This window comes from Mauremys mutica, chromosome 10 (genome assembly GCF_020497125.1).
Source record: "Mauremys mutica isolate MM-2020 ecotype Southern chromosome 10, ASM2049712v1, whole genome shotgun sequence".
Taxonomy (NCBI): domain Eukaryota; kingdom Metazoa; phylum Chordata; order Testudines; family Geoemydidae; genus Mauremys; species Mauremys mutica.
The window spans coordinates 57,837,134-57,857,994 of NC_059081.1; the positions used below are offsets into that span (position 1 = coordinate 57,837,134).

At 41.6% G+C, this 20,861-nt stretch overlaps 1 protein-coding gene across 2 annotated transcripts in view; it reads left to right on the top strand.

Annotated features, from left to right (window-relative positions):
• Positions 1-14,522, top strand: part of STRADB (STE20 related adaptor beta) — a 33,611-nt gene extending 19,089 nt beyond the window's left edge. For both annotated transcript variants that reach the window (XM_045033004.1, XM_045033005.1), the window contains 9 exons: positions 2,483-2,582; positions 3,740-3,861; positions 4,341-4,449; positions 4,960-5,083; positions 8,107-8,278; positions 8,823-8,927; positions 12,503-12,732; positions 13,704-13,746; positions 14,258-14,522. In XM_045033004.1, the coding sequence (XP_044888939.1) occupies positions 2,483-2,582; positions 3,740-3,861; positions 4,341-4,449; positions 4,960-5,083; positions 8,107-8,278; positions 8,823-8,927; positions 12,503-12,732; positions 13,704-13,746; positions 14,258-14,410 (1,158 nt within the window). In that variant the 3' untranslated portion in view covers positions 14,411-14,522. The remainder of the gene's footprint in view (positions 1-2,482; positions 2,583-3,739; positions 3,862-4,340; positions 4,450-4,959; positions 5,084-8,106; positions 8,279-8,822; positions 8,928-12,502; positions 12,733-13,703; positions 13,747-14,257) is intronic.
• Positions 14,523-20,861: the final 6,339 nt, after the last annotated feature.

The window sequence follows — 20,861 nt, forward strand, 5'->3', positions numbered from 1 at the left end:
GCTCAGAAAAAAGAATGACATTCAGGATGCGCTCAAGAAGTTTTTTCCAGTTATTAGTTTCTGTAGAGAGTTTAGTCAAGAGTAAATTCTCAACTGAATTTTCAGCTGATGCTGCCCTACTGGCTGATTTCCATTCAACACAGTTTTCTTTGTGTGATGGTATTCGGTCTTTCAACTTCCTCCAACCTCTGTTGATGCTCCATCCTGATTGATCAAAGAGAACTGATGCATTTTCAGTGCTTTTGTTCAAAATGAAGCAGGGTGCACAGTACAGAGATTGTTTCACCGTACTCCAACGTAACCAGTTTCTTGTGCAAGTCTCACCATTTGGAAGAGTTTTTGTCAGCAGATGAGTAAGGAAAGCATAATTATCAGCATCTTGTGAAATGTTACTTGGAATTTCAAAACACCTAATTTGAAGAAAAGATTGCATTTGGGCAGCATTGCTCTTGTCATTAATTCCAATGTCAGTTACAGTCAAACTTGTAGTACTCATGAATTGCTCTCTCTGTGTAAGATCTACATCTTCCTGTTGCTGTTGAGTTTCTTGATCATACACAGGATCTTCTGCTGCATCTGGTACTGTTGGCACATCTCCTTATTGATTACTGTCCTCGTGTTCAGGTATTGGCATTGAAATATCACCTGTTGCAGTTGCAGAGTTTTCATTATCTGTGCTATTGTTTGTTGGGTAAGGTGTGTTTTCCAGTGGTTTGAGAAATGAAGTTATTGGTTTTGAGCTCTTAGCTGCTGCTTCACTCAGTTGTTTTCGCCTCTCTTGCTTGCACCATTTTCAGAGCTCCTCTTCATAGTGATCTATTTGATCTATTTACACCTGAAATGTTCTAAAGTAAATATGTAGCCTATCCACACTTGAAATATTCTGCTGTAAATAAGTAGCCTATCTACACTTGAAATCTTCTACTGTAAACATGTACACAAATGCTGAAAATATATAAAATGAAGGAATACTTAATTAAGAACATAAAATGAAACAGTCAGTCACGTTATTATCCTTATCACTGAATCAAAACTCAAGCATGGAAGGTATAATATAACAGGCTGAGCTGAAGACAAAGGGATGACATATATATAGTAAACCCAGACATGGATACAGTCAGAGGGATAATGTCCAAAAAATTTCAAATGTATGTCCTCATGAAACTCACTGTACAAGGTTGTTCTCACAAATTTTCACCTTGAATCTGGGCCTATAAACTATAAAAGCCTATGATGATGGCCAAGCTACCAAGCTAGGGCTCAACCAACCAAGCAGTCACCTCTTTTAGTTACCATATGAAGATGATAACGAGAAATTCTCACACATAAATAATTCCTTAGTCAACTAGATGTAAAACTATAAAGACACTAAAATGTAACAATTCTCTACCTTTCTACACAAACTTGATCCAGCACCAGCCACTAGTAGTGGTTTGTTTATATAATCAGCTGATCTGAGAGGACATGTTCATCACAGTGTAATCTTGTGCCATCAGAACTTATATATTTTTATTAATATTTATGAACATTTTTAACTCTTTAATATGAAAAAAACTATATCAGTTAACAAAAAATTGTCTTTTACCAAATCACATCTCTTATTTGCTTAAATTTGCAGCTCTAAGCTGAGAGGGTGCGTCACATTTTGGTCTGATAGGGATGCGCATAAAAACACGTTGCGAAACTTCTTAATTTTTTGGCATTTGATAAGTGTCTAAATTTGAGGCCCCCTTTGAGCTTGAGGCCCAGGCCAAATGGCCCTCCCAGCCCTCCCTCTGATTGGCCCTGAGTGCAGCCTTCATTAACAGGACCTTCAGGCACTGATCTCTATCCTTTGATGTCCTGGGCCGAAAGGTCTTGCAGATGGCACAACGAGCCTTCTGATGACTCTCTCCTAAACACTTCAAACATGAAGTGTGAGGATTGCTTCTGGGCATACACTTGCTGCAGGCTTTGCAGGCTTTGAAGCCAGGAGATCCCAGCATGCCCCAGCACCGAGAGAGCTTAGGAGGGGAAACCCATGCCCCAAAGGAAACTTAATCTAACACTGAGGGCTACTAACTATTTAATTAACCTACAGAGCTAATGAAAACTATGTATATAGACTGCTAAATGTGCTTGCTGAGACAAGATCACAGGGAAGTTCCAGCTAACCATCACTGGAGGTAAGAAGTAATTGAGGGGGAGGCAGGTCTGCAGGGCTCTATACTGAGCACCTTAAAGGCACGATTCAAGGGGGTGCCCAGACCGACCTGACGGATGCTGCCATGGGAAAATCTTCCAGCTACTGTGCACGTGCACACACACACCCTTGATTGGAATGGACATGAACAAGCACTCAAAGAAGAACTGTAATTTCTTGAATCTCAAAAATTGAGTGCTTGATTTTTCCCATCCACACATTTGCACTAGTGTGTATTTATTTATTTTTACATACACAAATGTGTGTACCAATATTAAAAACTAATCCTTTTACTACTAGGCAGATGAACCTGAGTTATCTTGGATTTATCCATATGCAAGAGATGAAACGGTACTTTGTTCTTCTGACGTCTCCCATTATGAACTCCAGGTGGAAATAGGTAATCTAAATCTATGCTGAAATATGCTTTGTCCATACAAGATTTTTCCTGCAAATGGCCATTCTTTATATATATTTAAAAAAAAAAAAGTCCCCTGTGGGGAAAAACTAAAAGCTGAGAAAACATATGTTCTCCTTGTTATAGAGCCAGCCAAAACTATTTTAAGATCTCTCTAAATGTTTGCACACTTCTTGACCTCTGTTCTTAGCTGATTATTTTTCTAGTGTTGTGAATTTCACTTAATGTTTAAAGAAATACAATAGAAATTCACAAAGATACACAAAAACCTGCCTGAATCTGAAATCTCTATTCCAACTTGAAGAGATTTTCCGCTCATCTTGCTGCTAATATTTTTTTTAATAAGTGACCACACTAAATCAGTTACATTGACTGTAAATATAGTAGAGAGCAAATCAGCATTGCGGTTCTGGTGGCTGTGGCACTTGACAGTTGCTTATCAGTCAACAGGCGTGGTAGATGGTCCTAAAGATGGCTGTACTGCATCTCTATATTTAGAATGATTGCCAGTGGTGATAGTTCTTTAAGTTGGACATCAGCAAAGTAGTCAACATTTGTAAGATACTTTATTGGTCCTCAGAAATAAGACTTGCTTAAACAAGTTTCATTAGACTAAACAGAAGCAACAACCATGGCTTGGCTAGTTTTCTGGCTGATGTTACATGTAAGAATGCACTGTTAACTGCACCGTTAAAGCCATAGATTCATTGCAGTCAGCAGCAGTCTGTTAGAATTCTAGGACTGTTTGACTACTAAGGCCTGGTCTACACTAGGGTGGGGGGGTCGAACTAAGTTACGCGACTTCAGCTACGCGAATAGCGTAGCTGAAGTCGAACTACCTTAGTTTGAACTTCTTACCTGTCCAGACGCCGCGGGATCGAAGTCCACGGCTCCCCTGTCGACTCCGCCACCGCCGTTCGTGGTGATGGAGTTCCGGAGTCGACGGGAGCGCGTTCGGAGTTCGAACTATCGCGTCTAGATTAGACGCGATAGTTCGAACTCCGAGAAGTCGAACGCTACGCGTCGACCCGGCAGGTAAGTATAGACCTACTCTTAGTGAAGAAGCAATGTTGTGGGTTCTTTTTAAAACTACCTTTTATAACGTTAACGAAAGGCAGTTGGCTTGCTTCTGGTTATAGGAAGAGGATTCAACAATTTAACTTCGATCTACCTTGCCCGACACACACCTACAGGAACGCTTGTGGCTGTAAGGATCACAGACTTAGAAAGCTGCTCTGAAGAACATTTGAAAGCTTTACAGGTAAAACAGTGGGACTTATATAGATGTCTGAGACAGAAAATATAATGTATGTGAGTATATGCAGTTAACCAGTACCAGAGATAGCCTTGTTATATGAACTGGTGCAAACTAAATTAAGTGGCTTCTTGATAAGGTACTAGAAAATAAACTGAAGTCTTCTGCCATACAACAATTTCTAGCCATGCAGGAATCCCAGTTTGAAACAAACTCTATGCTCTTCACTAGAATAGGGGCTCAGAATTAATAATAAACAAACAGAAGTTCAGATAGACATTGAAAGCTTCAACAGTTTGTTTGAATTTCCATTGCAGGATGTGCAAAGCATCTGCAATTTACATAGTGGGACTCCAAACTTGTTAGCTAGTAGAACTGCATTTACAAAACTGACTTTTTTAAAGTTACTGAGGACCTGTGTAGTTAAGGTTTTGGCAAGATAATTATCTTCCAAATAATGTACTCACTTTTGTTTAATTCTCTAGAATGAGGTGGTGCTATCCCACTTTTTCCAGCACCCCAACATACTGACACTTTGGACAGTGTTTACTACTGGCAGCTGGCTTTGGGTCATCTCTCCGTTCATGGCCTACAGTAAGAATTGTAACTACAACTTGGGAAAAAGCTTACTGAATTAACTCTGGATTAGATAGTTCAGTCCCTAACACCAGGTGTGTGGCTATGGAAGAGCACGAGACAGAGCAATTCTATATTTCCTTTCAGCATCTCTTCTCTTGTAGAGCTTGGATGTGTCCTAGTTCCTCTGTGCCAGCCTTATGAATTTTGCTTCTCTTGGAAGGCAGTGTGGATTGGCTATACAGGTGAAAGAGCTGGTTTCCAGTTCATGGAAACATGACTTAGGATGTGGTAGGCTTCATTGTGATCTTTTACTACTGGAAGAATCACTTTCTTTCAGTGATATACTCTGACTGAGGTGACTTTCTTCATCAGCAGTTGCCTCCCTGTATAAGTCATTATAAAGAGAGAACAATGTTTCTTCTAGGGGGTACATGAACAGTGGAGAGAGTGCTGTGTTATAGTAGGAATAAAGATTTGTCACTAACAAGACCCGAATGCTTAGCGTGATTTTTTTTTTCTTTTCAGATTCAGCTAGTCACCTACTGAGGACCTACTTCCCTGAAGGAATGAGTGAAGCTTTGATAGGAAACATTCTGTTTGGTGCAGTTAGAGGGTTAAATTATATGCACCAAAATGGCTACATTCACAGGTATGAGACAATTAATACCATAGGTAAGAAGTTATAGCAACACACAAGCTTCCAAACTGAAGCTACTCATTAGTCTATTCAGTTTACCAGAAGCCTATGCCTGATTGCTTTAGAGGAAGGGGAGCTCCCTTTCAACACCCATTTCTCTTGTTACTCACAAATTGTTCAGCACTGTGGAGTAGACATGCCCTTCTCTGAGCATTTTCTTGGTTTGATACCCTCCAGGCTCTCCAGCATAGCTAGTTTAGCTGAAGATAGTACTTTTGTTCCTATAAAATGTCTAATCACTTTTGAGCCTTCCTGCCCCAATGACTTTCTGCAGCAGTACATTGCAGAGGTTGAACTATAATGCTTTGTAAATAACTTCCCTTTATCCATTCTAAATGTGTTGCTGTTCAATTTAATTGTTCTTTTACAGGGGGCTGGATGAATGGGAGCACTTGCTTGGTCATCTTTTACTGTTTATACAATGCTTTGGAGATGTAAAGCACTCTAAGTTTTCAGTAGTGTTATGGAGTTTGTTGATAAATTGTATAGTCAGTTGCTTTACCACACTTTTGTTTGTTATGAAATATAATCAAGAGTCCAAATAACCATTGTCAGGTTAATTAATATGGTACAGGAAAATATGTTCTATACAATGCCAATCTCCAAAGGACAGTCCTGTGCAGCAATATTACACATTCACCTTACACAGAAGGTGTGCTCCCCAAAGTTACATCCTTGAAGTCATCTTTTTATAACTTACTTGTTTACCAGAAAAAGGAACTGTATACATCACCTGCAACTGGATTGAATTAATAAGCTTTTTATCTTGTTTGTTTCTGGTACCATGGTGTACCCCGTTATCTCTTGTTCTGAACCCATGCATTCCAGGTACTAAAGAGTGTAAAGATACCTCCTAGGCTTGTAGCAGGATAAATAGGTCTGTCTGGGGATTGGTCCTGCTTTGAGTAGGGGGTTGGACTAGATGACCTCCTGAGGTCCCTTCCAACCCTGATATTCTATGATTCTATTAAATGTCCTGATACTGACAATTTTCCTATCTTTGAAAGCCAAAGTTTACTTCAGCTAATGCAAGCTATTATGGAATACTTAGCATAAGTGAACAGAATTATAATAAAGGTACAGGCCAATTTGGGCTATATAACTGCTATATTAATGCTTAATATTATGTATACTGAAATGCTTGGAACATATATTGGGGGTAGTATTATCAACATATTATATATGTATGCTAGCCAGTGTATATTAGTCAACAGGTTGCAGCACTGACTTCCTAGTTATGGTTATAACTTTTTTTTAAAGATTAGAAAGCTGACACTTGAAGCCTAACTCCAGTTTCCTAAAAAGCTTCACTTGTTCAAACTTTTCATATGGCTTCTAATAAGAGGAGGATTCATGGTGAAAGTATTTTTGAGCTATGGAACTCCAAAAAGATTGTTCACTTTTCCCAAAGACTTCTAAAAAGCCTGAACTTCTCTTAACATCTTATTTTTAAAAGTAACAATTTTGTCCAGAACCTCCACATTTGTCTTATACTAGTTCTGACTATTTAATATCAGACTTCATGGTTTATAGTGGAAGTCAACTTTCCTACAAGTTTTGGGGGGAGGGATAGCTCAGTGGTTTGAGCATTGGCCTGCTAAACCCAGGGTTGTGAGTTCAATCCTTGAGGGGCACCACTTAGGGATCTGGGGCAAAAATCAGTACTTGGTCCTGGTAGTGAAGGCAGGGGGCTGGACTCAATGACCTTTCAAGGTCCCTTCCAGTTCTAGGAGATAGGTATATCTCCAATTATCTTTTTATCTCTTATCTCTCTATCTTTCTACACAAATTCTTACCTCCAAGAACAGTCTGGTCTTAAGCAAACTTCTTGTTGGTTCCTTAACTTGAAGCGTCTATCAAACTGTGAATTTACCAGAAATCTGAAGTGGCACAATGATGCTGCTTCAAAACTGGAAATATGTTTACCATAAACTAAAAATAGGGCCTTATTAGGAAGTTACAGATTAAAAAATAAGGCAAGTCTTGAAATGCATAGGAATAATTTGAAAACAAACCTTAATTTGGACTCCATGTCCTTGTTCACCTCAGTCTGTAGACCAGAAACTTTATATTTCTGCCCACCCTTTACATATCCAACATTCATTCTTCTGTATCTATTCTCTTATACAGTGTTCACTGTATCTGACATACAAATCACCGAACACTAGCTAAAGACACAACCCTGCTCTAGAGATAACAGCATCTTGTATCTTAACTCTGGAATAGAGTTCAGAGAATGTCTCCTTCCCCATCCCCCCAAATCCATTATAAACCAATTATTCCACATTGACCACCTCTCTATGCAGATGCCCCAATATATGTACCTCATTTTTTCTTGTATAACTCTGTGGATGCCCCCATTCACTGTACTCATTGACTGCAGGTGCCAGAGTACTATGTTCACTGACACAGACGGAGGACCTATGTATACTTTACATACATGCTGGCTTGACTGTCTCCTCCATTAGGGAGTATGTGACTACAAATAAAACTGACTATTGGGGAGAATTTAATTTGTTGTATTATAATACCTGTATGCCAGTATATGTGAATGCTAATGGAGACATAGTTATGGTGGCATGCAGAACCTTAGCTTTGATATCTACCTTTTCAAATAGCGATTTCAAAACTCTTTCAGTGAGGCACCGTGGGTGTGTGTGTACCCAAAACATTTTTTTGTTTGGGGGCAGGGATCTTATATATAGGAAAAACTCCAATTTTTAGAATGAACACCATATAAAAGCTTCAGATGGCAAAGTCAGGGTTTTTTAACCATGCATTTTGGATAAGAGATTGTGTTTATATAGTTTCTCTTCACCCATCTTTAACATGCGTCTCAGTCAGCTATAGCATGACGACGTGGTCAGGCTATCTCAGAAATATTTTATAAATATATGGCAGGCTTTCTACTGTAGTAATAAGTAACATTCATTTGAGTGATTTTTTTATAACTACATTTTATCACTTTTTTTCAGGAATATGAAAGCTAGCCACATTCTGATTTCAGGGGATGGTCTGGTTTCTCTGTCTGGCTTAAACCATATCTACAGTTTAGTTAACAATGGACAGAGGTCAAAGGTTGTGTATGATTTTCCCCATCTTAGTACTTCAGTACTTCCTTGGCTGAGTCCTGAGATACTGAGACAGGTCAGTACAGTATAAACCAGTTAATTTTGCCTTGAGTCTCTGGAGATGGCCGTTTCCTTTTTTTAAAGTTTGTACTTAGTAGTCTCGTGAAAGAGCCATAAAGGCTATTCATTTGCAACTTCCAAACTAGATAGTGTACAACATGTTTAGGAACCTTAAAATAAATTGTGGCTTTATGGTGGACCCATGTAGCTTAATGTCTTTACCTCTTGCCTCTTTGTTACAAAGGTTCTAAAAGACGTGATCCTAATGGACACATTTTTTTCCCATAGAAACCTGAAAATAATTGCATTGATTTAACTCTCTCTTCAGTACAAATATCAACTATGAAATCTATTAACAAGAGCTGTGTGCATTAAATCTTTCTTACAGTCAGAGGGTCCAATCTTATATAAGCAGCTCACCCACAACTTGTTGGCTATGGGATATTAGGATTGGGTCCTGAAACTGTATTATATCTACAGTATATTTGCATATGCATATTTTTGCAGTACATATTCAGTAGTTCCCAGTGTGTTGATATAATGCTTTTTCTCTCCCACAGGATTTGTATGGGTATAATGTGAAGTCTGACATTTACAGTGTGGGGATAACAGCATGTGAATTAGCCAATGGATATGTACCATTTCAGGATATACCTTGTGCAAAGGTAAAACATTAAATACTCCTAAATCCTTCTCAAAACTTCATTCACAGGACTATTTTTCTCTTACAGATACTGTCTAATAATAAAGTTACTACGAAATATATTAAAGGGTGGCGCTTTTTTAAAATTTCAAACATATATGCTGCTTCCTAGGTCAAAGGAGCTTCCAACTCCTGGTTTTTCTGAAAGGTCCTATTACAAAAACTCTGTCTCTGGATCTTGACCAAAGTGCAGCCACTACCACAATTTTATGGGCCCTAGGCCAGTGTTTCTCAAATGCGACCACCGTGGCTGCATGTGGCCACCAGGGCTTTTCTTGCGACTACAGTCTCCTGAGCTGTTATGCTGGGGCCAAAGTCATGAGTGGCCCCTCCCTGTTACTTCTGGATGCACCATCTTGGTGCCAGCAGGGGTTGGGCCCTGTCCCCCCTTTGGAAACACCTGGGGCACAGTGCTGGAGAACCAGGCAGCTGGTGAGTTCCCCACCTTCCCGCGGGCTGTTGGGCTGAGGCTTGAGGCTTCAGCTCTGGAGTGGCAGGGCAGTGGGGTAGCAGGTTCTGGCCACAGGGCTTCGTGCGCCAGCCCCACACTGCCTCCCATCCACCCCCATTGTTCCTGGCCCCTGCTGTCTCCCCCGACCCCGCCATCCAGAGCTTAATTTATTCTGAGGCTTGACAGGACTGAGTAAGTCTGCTGTGAGAAGCAATACTGGTATGTTTGTTATTATCACTTTTCACAACAGATTAGCTAGCCAAAAAAAATTATAATGATTTGGACATATATATGTGCATATTTATTTGTTTTTCCTAAAGCTAATTAAGTATTTTAGGAAAAAGTGTGAGAGCGGCCAACAGCAAGAGTTGGTGGCTGCACTCTGAGGCCACCAAAACATTTGTCCTGAGAACCCCTGCCCGAGGCACACACGTGTGACACACTTCTGAAAGAAGGAACCACTTATTCAGCTGCCTAGCTCCTCTGAGCACAATGATGACTCTTTGGACTCTCCCATACTGACACACCCTCTTCCAGAAGCAGTTCACACACTAAATCATACAAAGCCAAGAAGAGTAGATCATACAAAACAAACATCTTAACCACAATGCCACTTTCTAGCTCACCCTTCCCCTGGGAGTCCTTAGGGACCACTGATATCCAGGAAGGCACGGTACAGGTTGAACCTCTCTAGTTTGGCACCCTCAGAACCTGACCAGTGCCGAACCAGAGAATTTGCCAAACCATGGGAGGTCAATATTGTAGCGAGCGGGTCTCTCTTTATTTTTATCTCGCTGAGGCAAATAAATAGAACAATGCTTGCAACACCACCTAGCCAAGGCTTACCGGCTCTCTTCATAACAAAGTGTTAGAGTTGTTACGCAATTTTACTCTATTGACACAAGGAGATATGTAGATAAAGCATAAAAAAATAAAATAATATGAAAAAGAAAGATAATAATACAGGTAAATCTATAATTTACTCACCTAAAATGATGCCTGAATTCTGCTTCGAAAGTGATGTGATAAGAACTGCTAACTCAAATTACATTCAGGTTACATCTGAGGTCTCTGCTGTAGGTATATCTGGGGTAGATGAAGTGGAGATACAGGATTTTCGACTGTAGAGTGCTGCTCACCGCTGCTCTTCGCTACCTTTAACCAATCTTCCAGCTTGTCTTATGTATTTTGGTTTTTCTTTAATGAGTTTTTCTCATATCATGTAGAGCGACATGATCTCTTGCTCAGAAATGAAATGTCTTTGCTCCAGTCCTTTTATTAAATTTGTTGCCAACTGAATCCATTTATCTATAGAAATTTTTTCTGCAACATCCTCATCATCCTCTTCATCACCATCACTGGCTTCTTCGTTATCTTTGTTTTTTCCCTGCTGTACCATTTGCACAATTTCTTTATCCATCATTTGAGTAACAATTGGTTCATCTTTGTCCACTTCCATCCAGTCTAGTAAATTTTCCTCTCCGAAATCCCTGGCCAGCTCAAGCACTACAGGGTGGGACGTACCCTGGTCATCCAGGGAATTAGCTTTTCCAGCCTCCGGAGCACCCTCTTCAGGACAGTGTCCCGCTTGCTGCTGGGCCCGAGTCCCTCCTGGACCCCAGTGCCCCTTTCAGGCCGGGGTGCTGCCTCCCAGCAGTTCCCCCACAGATCTGGGTCTCCCCTCCCCGGGGAACCCCCACCCTCTATCCACCTCACGTCAGACTATGGCTACTGCCAGTCTCGATCTAGTCCCCGTTCACTGGGGCAGACTGCAGTATAAATGCCACTCATCACCGGCAAGGGGGGTTTGAACCTGCTGCCTCTGCCTACCCCCAGGCTGCACTCCTAGTACCTATTTGGCCTTAGACAAGGCCTGCAGCCTGGGGGTTTTCCAGGCAGGAGCTCCCCGGTTCCCTTGCCCTATTCCCCAGCACTGCTCTACTCCGGTACCTTTCATGAAGGCAGGGGGCTGGACTCGATGACCTTTCGAGGTCCCTTCCAGTTCTAGGAGATTGGTATATCTCCAGTTATTATTTCCCAGGCAGCCTGGTCCTCCCCTCTCTACTGCTAGAGAGGGACTCTCTGTGCTCCTGGCCCACTGCCCTCTTATAAGGGCCAGCTGGGCCCTGATTGGGGTGTGGCCACATCTGTGGCTGGTTCCCCAGTCAGCCAAGGCTTGCTGCTTTTTCTAGCAGCAGCCCTCTCCCAGGGCTGATTTCAAGCCCTTCAGGGCAGGAGCAGGTGACCACCCCGCTACAATTTGATTCTTTTGTTTCTTCAAATCATACACTGTAGATGACCCTATATTGTAAAACTCACACAAGGCACATACCAATGTGCCCTTTTCCAATTTCTGCAGCAATTCCACCTTTTGCTGTATGGATATTGACACATGCTTACGCTTAGCAGCATTACCAACACTGCCACTACTTGCTGGTCTCCTAGAAGACATATTTAGGGGTCAATTAGAACTAAATAACAGCACAGAACATTGAGAGCCAGGACTGGCGGGACTTTGCTGGATCGCAGGAAACTTGGCCCCACCCATGGTAAGCAGATATCCAGCTAACTAAAATCATGCCAGACCCCAGATGTTGCCAGACCAGAGAGTGCAGGACTAGAGATATTCAGCCTGTATCCCTTGCCTTGTACAGGGGGTTACATGGTGGGTGATCTCTCCCACAGCTTCTGTGACCTTGCTCTCTCCTGTCCAAGGCTTCCTTTTCCTGTCTGGTTTGGTTTTAAACACAACACACTTCCCCTGGCTTCCTTGATTCTGTCTTTTGGGTAAGTTTCCACTACTCCTATCTACCCCCTCTCTTCAGAGAGTTAGGCTCAAACTGTTTTTCTTAAGGATGCATAATCTTTGTTGGGTTTAAGTACTGTGGTTAACCTCAGGTATTGCCCACTGTCCTGTTTGCTGTGCAGTTGCTATAGAACCTGTCAGAAATGGTAGATCCACATAGAGCAGTTTTTCATAATATCAATCAGATTTTATAAATTGTACAAACATACTGCCAATTCATCACAGCCCCTAGAGGCTAATACAGCCACTGGACTCTTATACTGTCTTTCTCTTCTACCAGATGCTGCTGCATAAGCTGAAAGGTCCCACTTATTGTCCCTGGGATATAAATACCTTCCCACGTGTGGAATCCAGAATGAAGAATTCCCAGTCAGGTGTGGATTCTGGAATTGGTGAAAGCATGACGCACACAATGACTAGTGAGAGATTGCAAACTCCCTCCTCAAAAACATTTTCCCCTGCTTTTCACAACTTGGTAGAACTCTGTTTGCAACAGGACCCTGAGAAAAGGTAACTTACTTCTGAACACTAATATTCACTGTCACTTTAACATAAGATATAGCATAATCTCAGGTGAACTTGGAATCTACTAAGTTGTATACAACTGACAAATTCAATGTTAAGATGAAGTGCATCTGGGTTTCTTTTCACAATAGTAAATTGTCAAAGTGCCAGGCCAACATTGTCTTGGTCTGAAGAATGATCTTCAACATGCTTTTAAAATCCTTTTTCATCAGTGATTCTGAAGCTTTCTTGGATAATGGATTGCTTGTTTCTAAAAACACGTTCGAAAAACCACAGTTTGGGAAGGAGACTCAGGAAGGGCTAGTTCCAGAAACTAGTTTAAACTGTTAAATTCTGCTAGATTTCAACAGGATAATATATCCCTCTAACACTCTGTGGCTACTATGGAGGCTGAAAATTGAATGTACTGGATCAATGAACTCACTGCCTCTAGTAATGCCCTCACAGTAAAGTTGAGGCACAGAATGAAGGAAGCTTGTGCTGCCTCTGTTCAGGTTGCACTTGTTCAGTGGACAAATAACCGTAGGGTCTAGATCAGTGATTCTCAAAGCCAGTCTGCCGCTTGTTCAGGGAAAGCCCCTTGCGGGCTGGGCCGGTTTGTTTACCTGCCACGTCCCCAGGTTCGGCAGATCACGGCTCCCATTGGCCGCGGTTCACTGCTCCAGGCCAATGGGGGCTTGGGGAAGCGGCGCGGACCAAGGCATGTGCTGGCCACCCCTCCGACAGCCCCCATTGGCATACAGCTGCGAACCGCGGCCAGTGGGAGCCGCAATTGGCCGAACCTGCGGACGCGGCAGGTAAACAAACCAGCCCAGCCCACCGGGGATTTCCCCGAACAAGTGGCAGACTGACTTTGAGAAGCCTTGGCCTAGAGTGCATGGTCAATCTGGCATCTTCCACAAACACCAACGCTTATTTTCAAAACATAATCTTGTGTTTTCTATTTTATGATCCAGGCCATCAGCAAGCAGTTTGCTGTCACACAGTTTCTTCAAACAGGTGAGTGTACTAAATTCTTACTGTTGAGATGGGTTAACTGCAGCCTAAGTAAATGGCAAAATATTAAAAAATTGGGTAAAGTAAAAGCAGTTGTAAAGTAAAATCACCCTCTAACAGCCAGGATGCTGCAGACAGCTCTTTTACAAAATGTCATATCATCTAGAATCTTGTGCAACACATAACACAGCAATCGTGTCCTCTGTTAAATGAAATCTGAAAGCTTATTTAAAGGATTAAAATTTATTGAAGTGAGCTTAACCACTGAGATATTTTGGTTGAAAAACCACATTTTAAGTCAAGCTAATCATTTAACTTGACTACAAATTTACAAACATTCATGGTCAATCTACTCTGGAGTGATGAAGCTAGTCTCAAACTCTGCCTTCTCCAGCATTATAGCACACAAGGCTGCTGCTATACCTCTTCATGCACTTTTAGTAAAGATGTACACAGTGTTTCAGTGGACTTGTATGTACAGCACTATTTTATCCTGTTTGTTTTTTCCCCTCAGGTAAAAGAACAAACAAGGAGTTCCTTACTTTCACTGTTGCCACCTCCCATCCAACACAATAGACCGCAATTCTTGCCACTGCCCTCAAGAACAAGCAGGCCTGAGCTTGGGTGTTTTTGCCCAAATCAAAGAGACACAGAGTGGGACTTTTAAAACAATGACAAACCATCATACCTCCCCCATGCTTCAAAGAAGGAAAATGTGATTTCTACTTGCTGCTTTTCTCTGTATTGGTTTAAATACAAATACAAGAGCTATACTTGAACATCTGTGGCGTGTACATGATTTAAAGCTGGCACTGTAAAAATGCAGTGGGCCTCACTTTCCTAACCTCAGGGAAAAAGTTAATCTTAAGAATATTGATGCTTTTTATCCTTCTCTTCTCCCCACCCCTTTGGACTTACATCCCTTGGCAGAAGGCTCCTTCTATAGCAGGGGTCGGCAACCTTTCAGAAGTGGTGTGCCAAGTCTTCATTTATTCACTCTAATTTAAGGTTTCGCATGCCAGTAATACATTTTAATGTTTTTTAGAAGGTCTCTCTCTGTCTATATTATATAAGTAAACTATTATCATATGTAAAGTAAACAAGGTTTTCAAAATGTTTAAGAAGCTTCATTTAAATTAAATTAAAATGCTGATCTTACGCCGCTGGCCTGCTCAGTCCGCTGCTGGCCTGGGGTTCCGTTCTCCTAGGCCGTCAGCAGACTGAGTGGGACCGGCTGCCGGGACCCCGTCTGGCAAGGGGCTGGCAGCCAAAACCCCAGACCGGCAGCGGGCTGAGCGGGGCTGGCAGCCGGGACCCAAGACTGGCAGTGGGCTGAGCGGCTCATCCTGCTGCCGGTCTGTGGTCCCGGCCCTGCCCACATAGAGTGGGTACCTACCTTCTCCCTGGTTCGAGCCCATTCTCTTCCTCTCTCTCTGCACTGAGCTCTTCTTCTAGTACTAAGGCTGCTCTTCCTCTTCCAACAGCTGCTTTTAAGTTAACAAGTGGCCTTTTTGAAGATCTCAATTAAGGCGACTCCATATTTCTCTGATGCACACAATGGAACACACAGACAGGAGATATTTATACATACAGAGAACATGAAAAGGTGGAAGTATGCATTCCAACAGGAAAAGTCTAATCAATTGAGATTAGACTTTTTCTAATCAATTGATTAAACTTTTCCTGTTGGTATGCATACTTCCACCTTTTCATGTTCTCTGTATGTATAAATATCTCCTGTCTGTGTGTTCCATTCTATGCATCCGAAGAAGTGAGCTGTAGCTCATGAAAGCTCATGCTAAAATAAATTTGTTAGTCTCTAAGGTGCCACAAGTACTCCTGTTCTTTTTGCAGATACAGACTAACACGGCTGCTACTCTGAAACCTGTCATATTTCTCTGGAATATCAAAAATCCTTGAACAATTACAAATCCAATAGTAAAAGAAATCAAATAAAGTTTATTCCTCCTCATACACACTTTGTGAACTACTACTAAACAGCACTACTACAAAGCAATACATTAGATTGGCTACCTAACCTTCAGAAAAACAGCTGAAGTATAGCTCTGTAAACTGTCTGGTTGACAGATGCCCAACTACTTCTCCTGATCCTTTATGAATAAGAATGACAACAAATGCAAATTCAAACAAAATACACACACTACACCTATCCATAGTGAGGCAGATCTCAGATGGACACACAATAACAGCTGTATTGTGAAACTAAGTTATTTGAAGTGACAGATTTCAGCTCGGGATTTAGAAAAGGATGGACAAATGGATAAATATAGTTGCAACGCAGAACATCCTGTTTGTATAACCACCGCTCATATATTTCACTCAGCTGACACCATAATTCAATCTATCCAGAATATTGAGGTTAGAGAGGAAAGGTTGCTCATCAGTAGATATACAGGGAACCTCCCACCTCTATTCCCAAATTACAAAAATTGATCCTATTATACATATTGCCTGCCACAAAATAAAAATGTGATTCCTATGTGATGTCACATAACCTTCAACACCAAAATGTTTTCAAGTGAGTTACTCAAGTATTGAAGTCTTAAGGATAGGGTTCTAGAAGGTTTTCATGTGTCTCTAATAATTTTCCAAGTTTTGATCCAATTTATCAATAAACCACATTCAAGAGCTAAATGCTCAGAAAGCTAATATAGTTAAATGAACAGGTATTCAACAACATAATTCTGTTGTGCAACCTGTTCTTTTTAACAATTTGAAAGGCACAAATTTGGGTACCAAAATCATTACCTATGTTTGTTTGTTCATTCATACATAGTTCTGATGCTAAAACATATATTACCTGTCAACATTTCACTGGAGGTTCCTGAATAAATGCCATATTGGTACATCCAAATTTTAGTTGTGACATTTTATTTTTAATGGAATGCTGGAGATCACTAGTACAACTAAAGCATCTGGGAAAAAGTCCTGGCCCCACTGACTTCAATAGAGCCAGGATTTCATACCCAAAGTTTTAGGTGGTTGGGCAAAGGCAGAGTTGCTAATAATAAAGAAATAGGAGAAGGCAAAATAACTGAGGCAGGAGGAAAGGTTGTCAAAGACCAGAGTGCAGCAAATCTCTAGGAAATAACTTTGACAAAGCTGTGAAAATACTCCCTGCCTCCACTCCCCTCTTGGTTATCACCACAGTAAAACATTCATTTGAAAATACAGGCATAAAATCTTTAACATTAAAAGAGCTCAATATTTTTCTTTTCTATATGTACATATTTCTGAAATGTAATACAGACACTTGGTATTCTGTACACCTGACTGATACTAGGAATACAGATGGGAACAGTGGCGCACCCATAGGGATAAAACATCTCAAAGAACTCAAGTTACTGGGCAGGTAAGTAACCTCTCCTCCTTTTATGAGTATATGTCCCTATGGGTGCTCCACCGTGGGAGACTACCAAGCAGTAACTCAAGTGGAGGTGGGTGCTGAGGAGGAAAATCCAAGACAGATTGGAGGACTGTGTCACCAAATGCATCAGCTCTGGAAGCAGGTACGATAGAGTACAGCTTGTCAAATGTATGGATGAAGGACCAAGTTGCAGTCCTGCAGATTTCTGCTATGGAACATCTTTCAGAAGGTCTAGAGATGTTAACCAAGCCTTTGTGGACTGTACTCTCACTCTGTGAGGAGGCTGTATTCCTCCAGGCTCATAGCATGTTAAGATGCAACCTAAGACCCACTTTGATAATCTTTTCATGGAAATGAGCTGCCCTTTCATCTTTCAGCAGAGGATAGAAAGAATATGGGAGATGTCCTAAAGGCCTTGGTTCTAAGTAGAAGTTGAGAGCCCCTCTGACCTGAGGCTTTGGGTAGAACTCCGGTAGATGGATTTCCTGATTAATACAGTATTATGAAGAAACCTTAAGGAAGAAACAAGGATAGGGACATAATGTGACCTTGTCTCTGTAGAATGTAGTGAATGGTGGGTCTGTCATGAGCACACTGAGTTCTCCCATCCATCTAGTGAAGTGATAGTTATAAGGAATGAGGTGTTGAGAGAACAGGTAGCCAATGGTTCAAAGAGAGATTTCCTTAAGGACCTGAAAATTAAATTAAGGTCCCATGAGGGAGCAAGGAATCTGATAGTGGTAAGATGGGCTAAAATTCAGAAGTTCTCAGTAGGTGAGAGGAAGGCTTTAATAGCTGCTAAGTGTACTCTGCTGAGCTCATTGACAGACCCTGTGTCTTTAAGTCCAACAGGTAGTCTAGGATTTTGGACATCAGAACTTCTGAGGCTGGAAAAGAGTGGCAAGAACATCAGGAATGACAATGTTTCCTCTTCTACAAGTCAGTTTTGCAAGTAGTAGGTTTCCTGATAGGTAAGAGGACTGATTGGACATCATCCTGTGATGCTATACCCCATATTCTTCAAAGAAATATTGTTATGATATAAATAAGGCATAACTAAGATGTGTTTTATGCAAGATGGGTCATGTAAGATATCATTGGAAAGGTTAGGATAATCATATTCAGTGAAACCTATTTGTATACACGTATCACTTCTGTATCTGAAGTTAGGAATATTGACTATGTAACAATTACAATGGTGGTTACACTTGGGAAACACTCACCAGACAGTATACAATCAGCCTGGATGAGCCATTAGGAAAGACAATAGAATGGGTCTTTGCAGATGCTGATCTCTCATTTTCCTGGAGTTCCTTCCTATGGACGTTACAAGTAAACCCTGTCTCATGGTTGCCTTAACATTGCAAGGTCATGTGATAATGTCACCTGGTACGGAGTACCATCTTGGACACTGCTGGTATTTTTCCACTGGAAGCAAAAGATTCCCATATTATGTAAATCCTATTTAAGGCGGAGAAGTGAGTCAATCAAGGCTCTTCTCCATTGCCTCCCCACCCAAGAAGGAAGACTGCTGAAAAAACCTGAAGAAATGAAGAAACAAAGGAACTAAGCTGGGGAAAGGCAAGGGCTGAGTCCAGGCTGAAACAGGGGTCTAGCCTGTGAAGAGACATAACTGGAACTCTGAGCTGCAAAAACCCTGAACTTGCCTAAAACAAAATTTAGGGTGAGAAATTACTATTTGTAACCTGTTTCTTTAGTGTATTGGGCTAGTTTGCATGTTTTGTTTTATTTGCTCAGTAATCTGCTTTGTTCTGTTTCCTATCCCTTATAATCACTTAAATTTTACCTTTTGTAGTTAATAAACTTATTTTTTGTTTGTGCAATTCATAACCGGGGGGGGAGTTTGGGGGGGAGCGCAAAGAGCTGTGCATATCTCCCTCCATATTAAGGAAGGGGGCGATTTTTATGAGTGTACACTATGTAGATCTCTATACAGTGCAAGACAATATAATTTTGGGTTTACACTCCAGAGGGTGTGTGCACAGGAGACCTGGGCATTCCCCTAGCTGGGCCCTACCACAGAAAGCTAAATCGCAAACTCTGTGTGATTCTACAGCTGGGTGTGTCCCTGACTGTGTGTGTGCTGGAAAGGGGCTTGAGAGTCTGTCACAGAAGCACAGAGTAAAGGAAACCCAGGCTAGTAGGACAAGCAGGCTCAGTGGAACCCCAGCACATCCAGTGGCACCCCAAAAGGGGAGGGGCAACCCATCACACATCCAAACAGGTCAACTCTATGCCCAAGAACCATCTAGGAACTACGCCTTTAGATTCAAAAATAAAGGGCTGGGATGGTTCAAGGTGCCTGAGTTTTCTTACAGGAGATCCTTCTTGAAGGGATGGCTGAAAGGCATTGCCACTGAAAGGTGAAGGAGGTTCACAAGCCACACCTAGTTCGGCCATGACGGTGCTCTGAGAATAAGCCTCACTCCTTCCTTTCTCAGTTTGATCAACATCTTGACAATCAGAGGTAGAGACAAGTAAGCATACAACAGGACATGCGGCCATGGTGTTATCAGGGCATCTTCCAATGAATTGCAGTTGCAATCACCTCCCTTGGAGCAGAAAAGAAGACATATTATATTGGTTGGGGTAGCAAAGAGATCTGTTCCTGGGAGACCCCATGATTGGCAGATGCTGTAGAAGACAGAATTGCAGAGCTTCAGTTCTTGGTTCTGATGGATATTCCGGCTCAGGAAATCTGTAGTTGTTTTTTGGAGGTACATAAACCACCAAGATTTCTATCTTATGGTAAATACACCATTTCCACAGGTTTAGTGATTCTATGCATAAGGTTTGGGATCTTCCTTCACTTTCTCAGTTTACATTGCTACCTGTTGTCCAGCATTACCTTGACAATATGGCCCTGTACGTCATGAAGGAAGTGTTGAAAAGCATAATGGATTGCTCTCAGTTCTATGATGTTGTGCAGCATAATCTCTTGTGAGGACCACTTGCCCCACATCCCAATCCAAAAGAGAGGCATCCGTCATGAGGATTTTTGAGGGCAGAGAATGTCAGAATGAAGTTCCCTTGCAGAATTTCAATGGGTCCCTCCACCCCATAAGAGTCCAGAACTTTCAGAGATGCTGTTATGGGTTTTGAGAGACTGTTCCTGTTTGAGGTGTACACAGCCCTGCTGGATCTAGGGAGCGTTCTATTAAGAGGAACTTCAACTTATCTTCTCTCTGTCTTTTCTAGAGCTGCCTTTAAACCCTGAGCAGACCTTGTCTTCTAGACACCAGAGACAGTTAGAATGCCTATCATTACAGGGAGAAGACTTTTGGCAGATTTGGCAGGGTTTAAACCCCAGGGTCTTCAGTATAATCCAGCATGCTGAAGTATTAAACCAAAAGTCCTGAAGGGGGATCCCCTTCGAAAGCACAACTGTGCTGATATTAAATATAAATAAATAAATACTATGGGGAAGAAAAATTCATAGCAAGTGAGAAAAGGCAGGAAGCTGTAGAACAGCAGACACCAAGTGCTCCATATCAAACCACAGACGGTTGAGAAGGAACTGAGTGGTGGTAGGTCCATGCCTCCCTATATGCCCTCGTATGTGTAGGTGCAGGCCTATGGACACTGCTTTACAGTCTTCAGTCAAGAGTGCACAGGCACATGCACACCTTACAGTGGAGCACTCATGGAGCAGATATTTGAAGAAGCAGCACCTTTTATATTGGTTAATAACAGAATATACACAATCAAA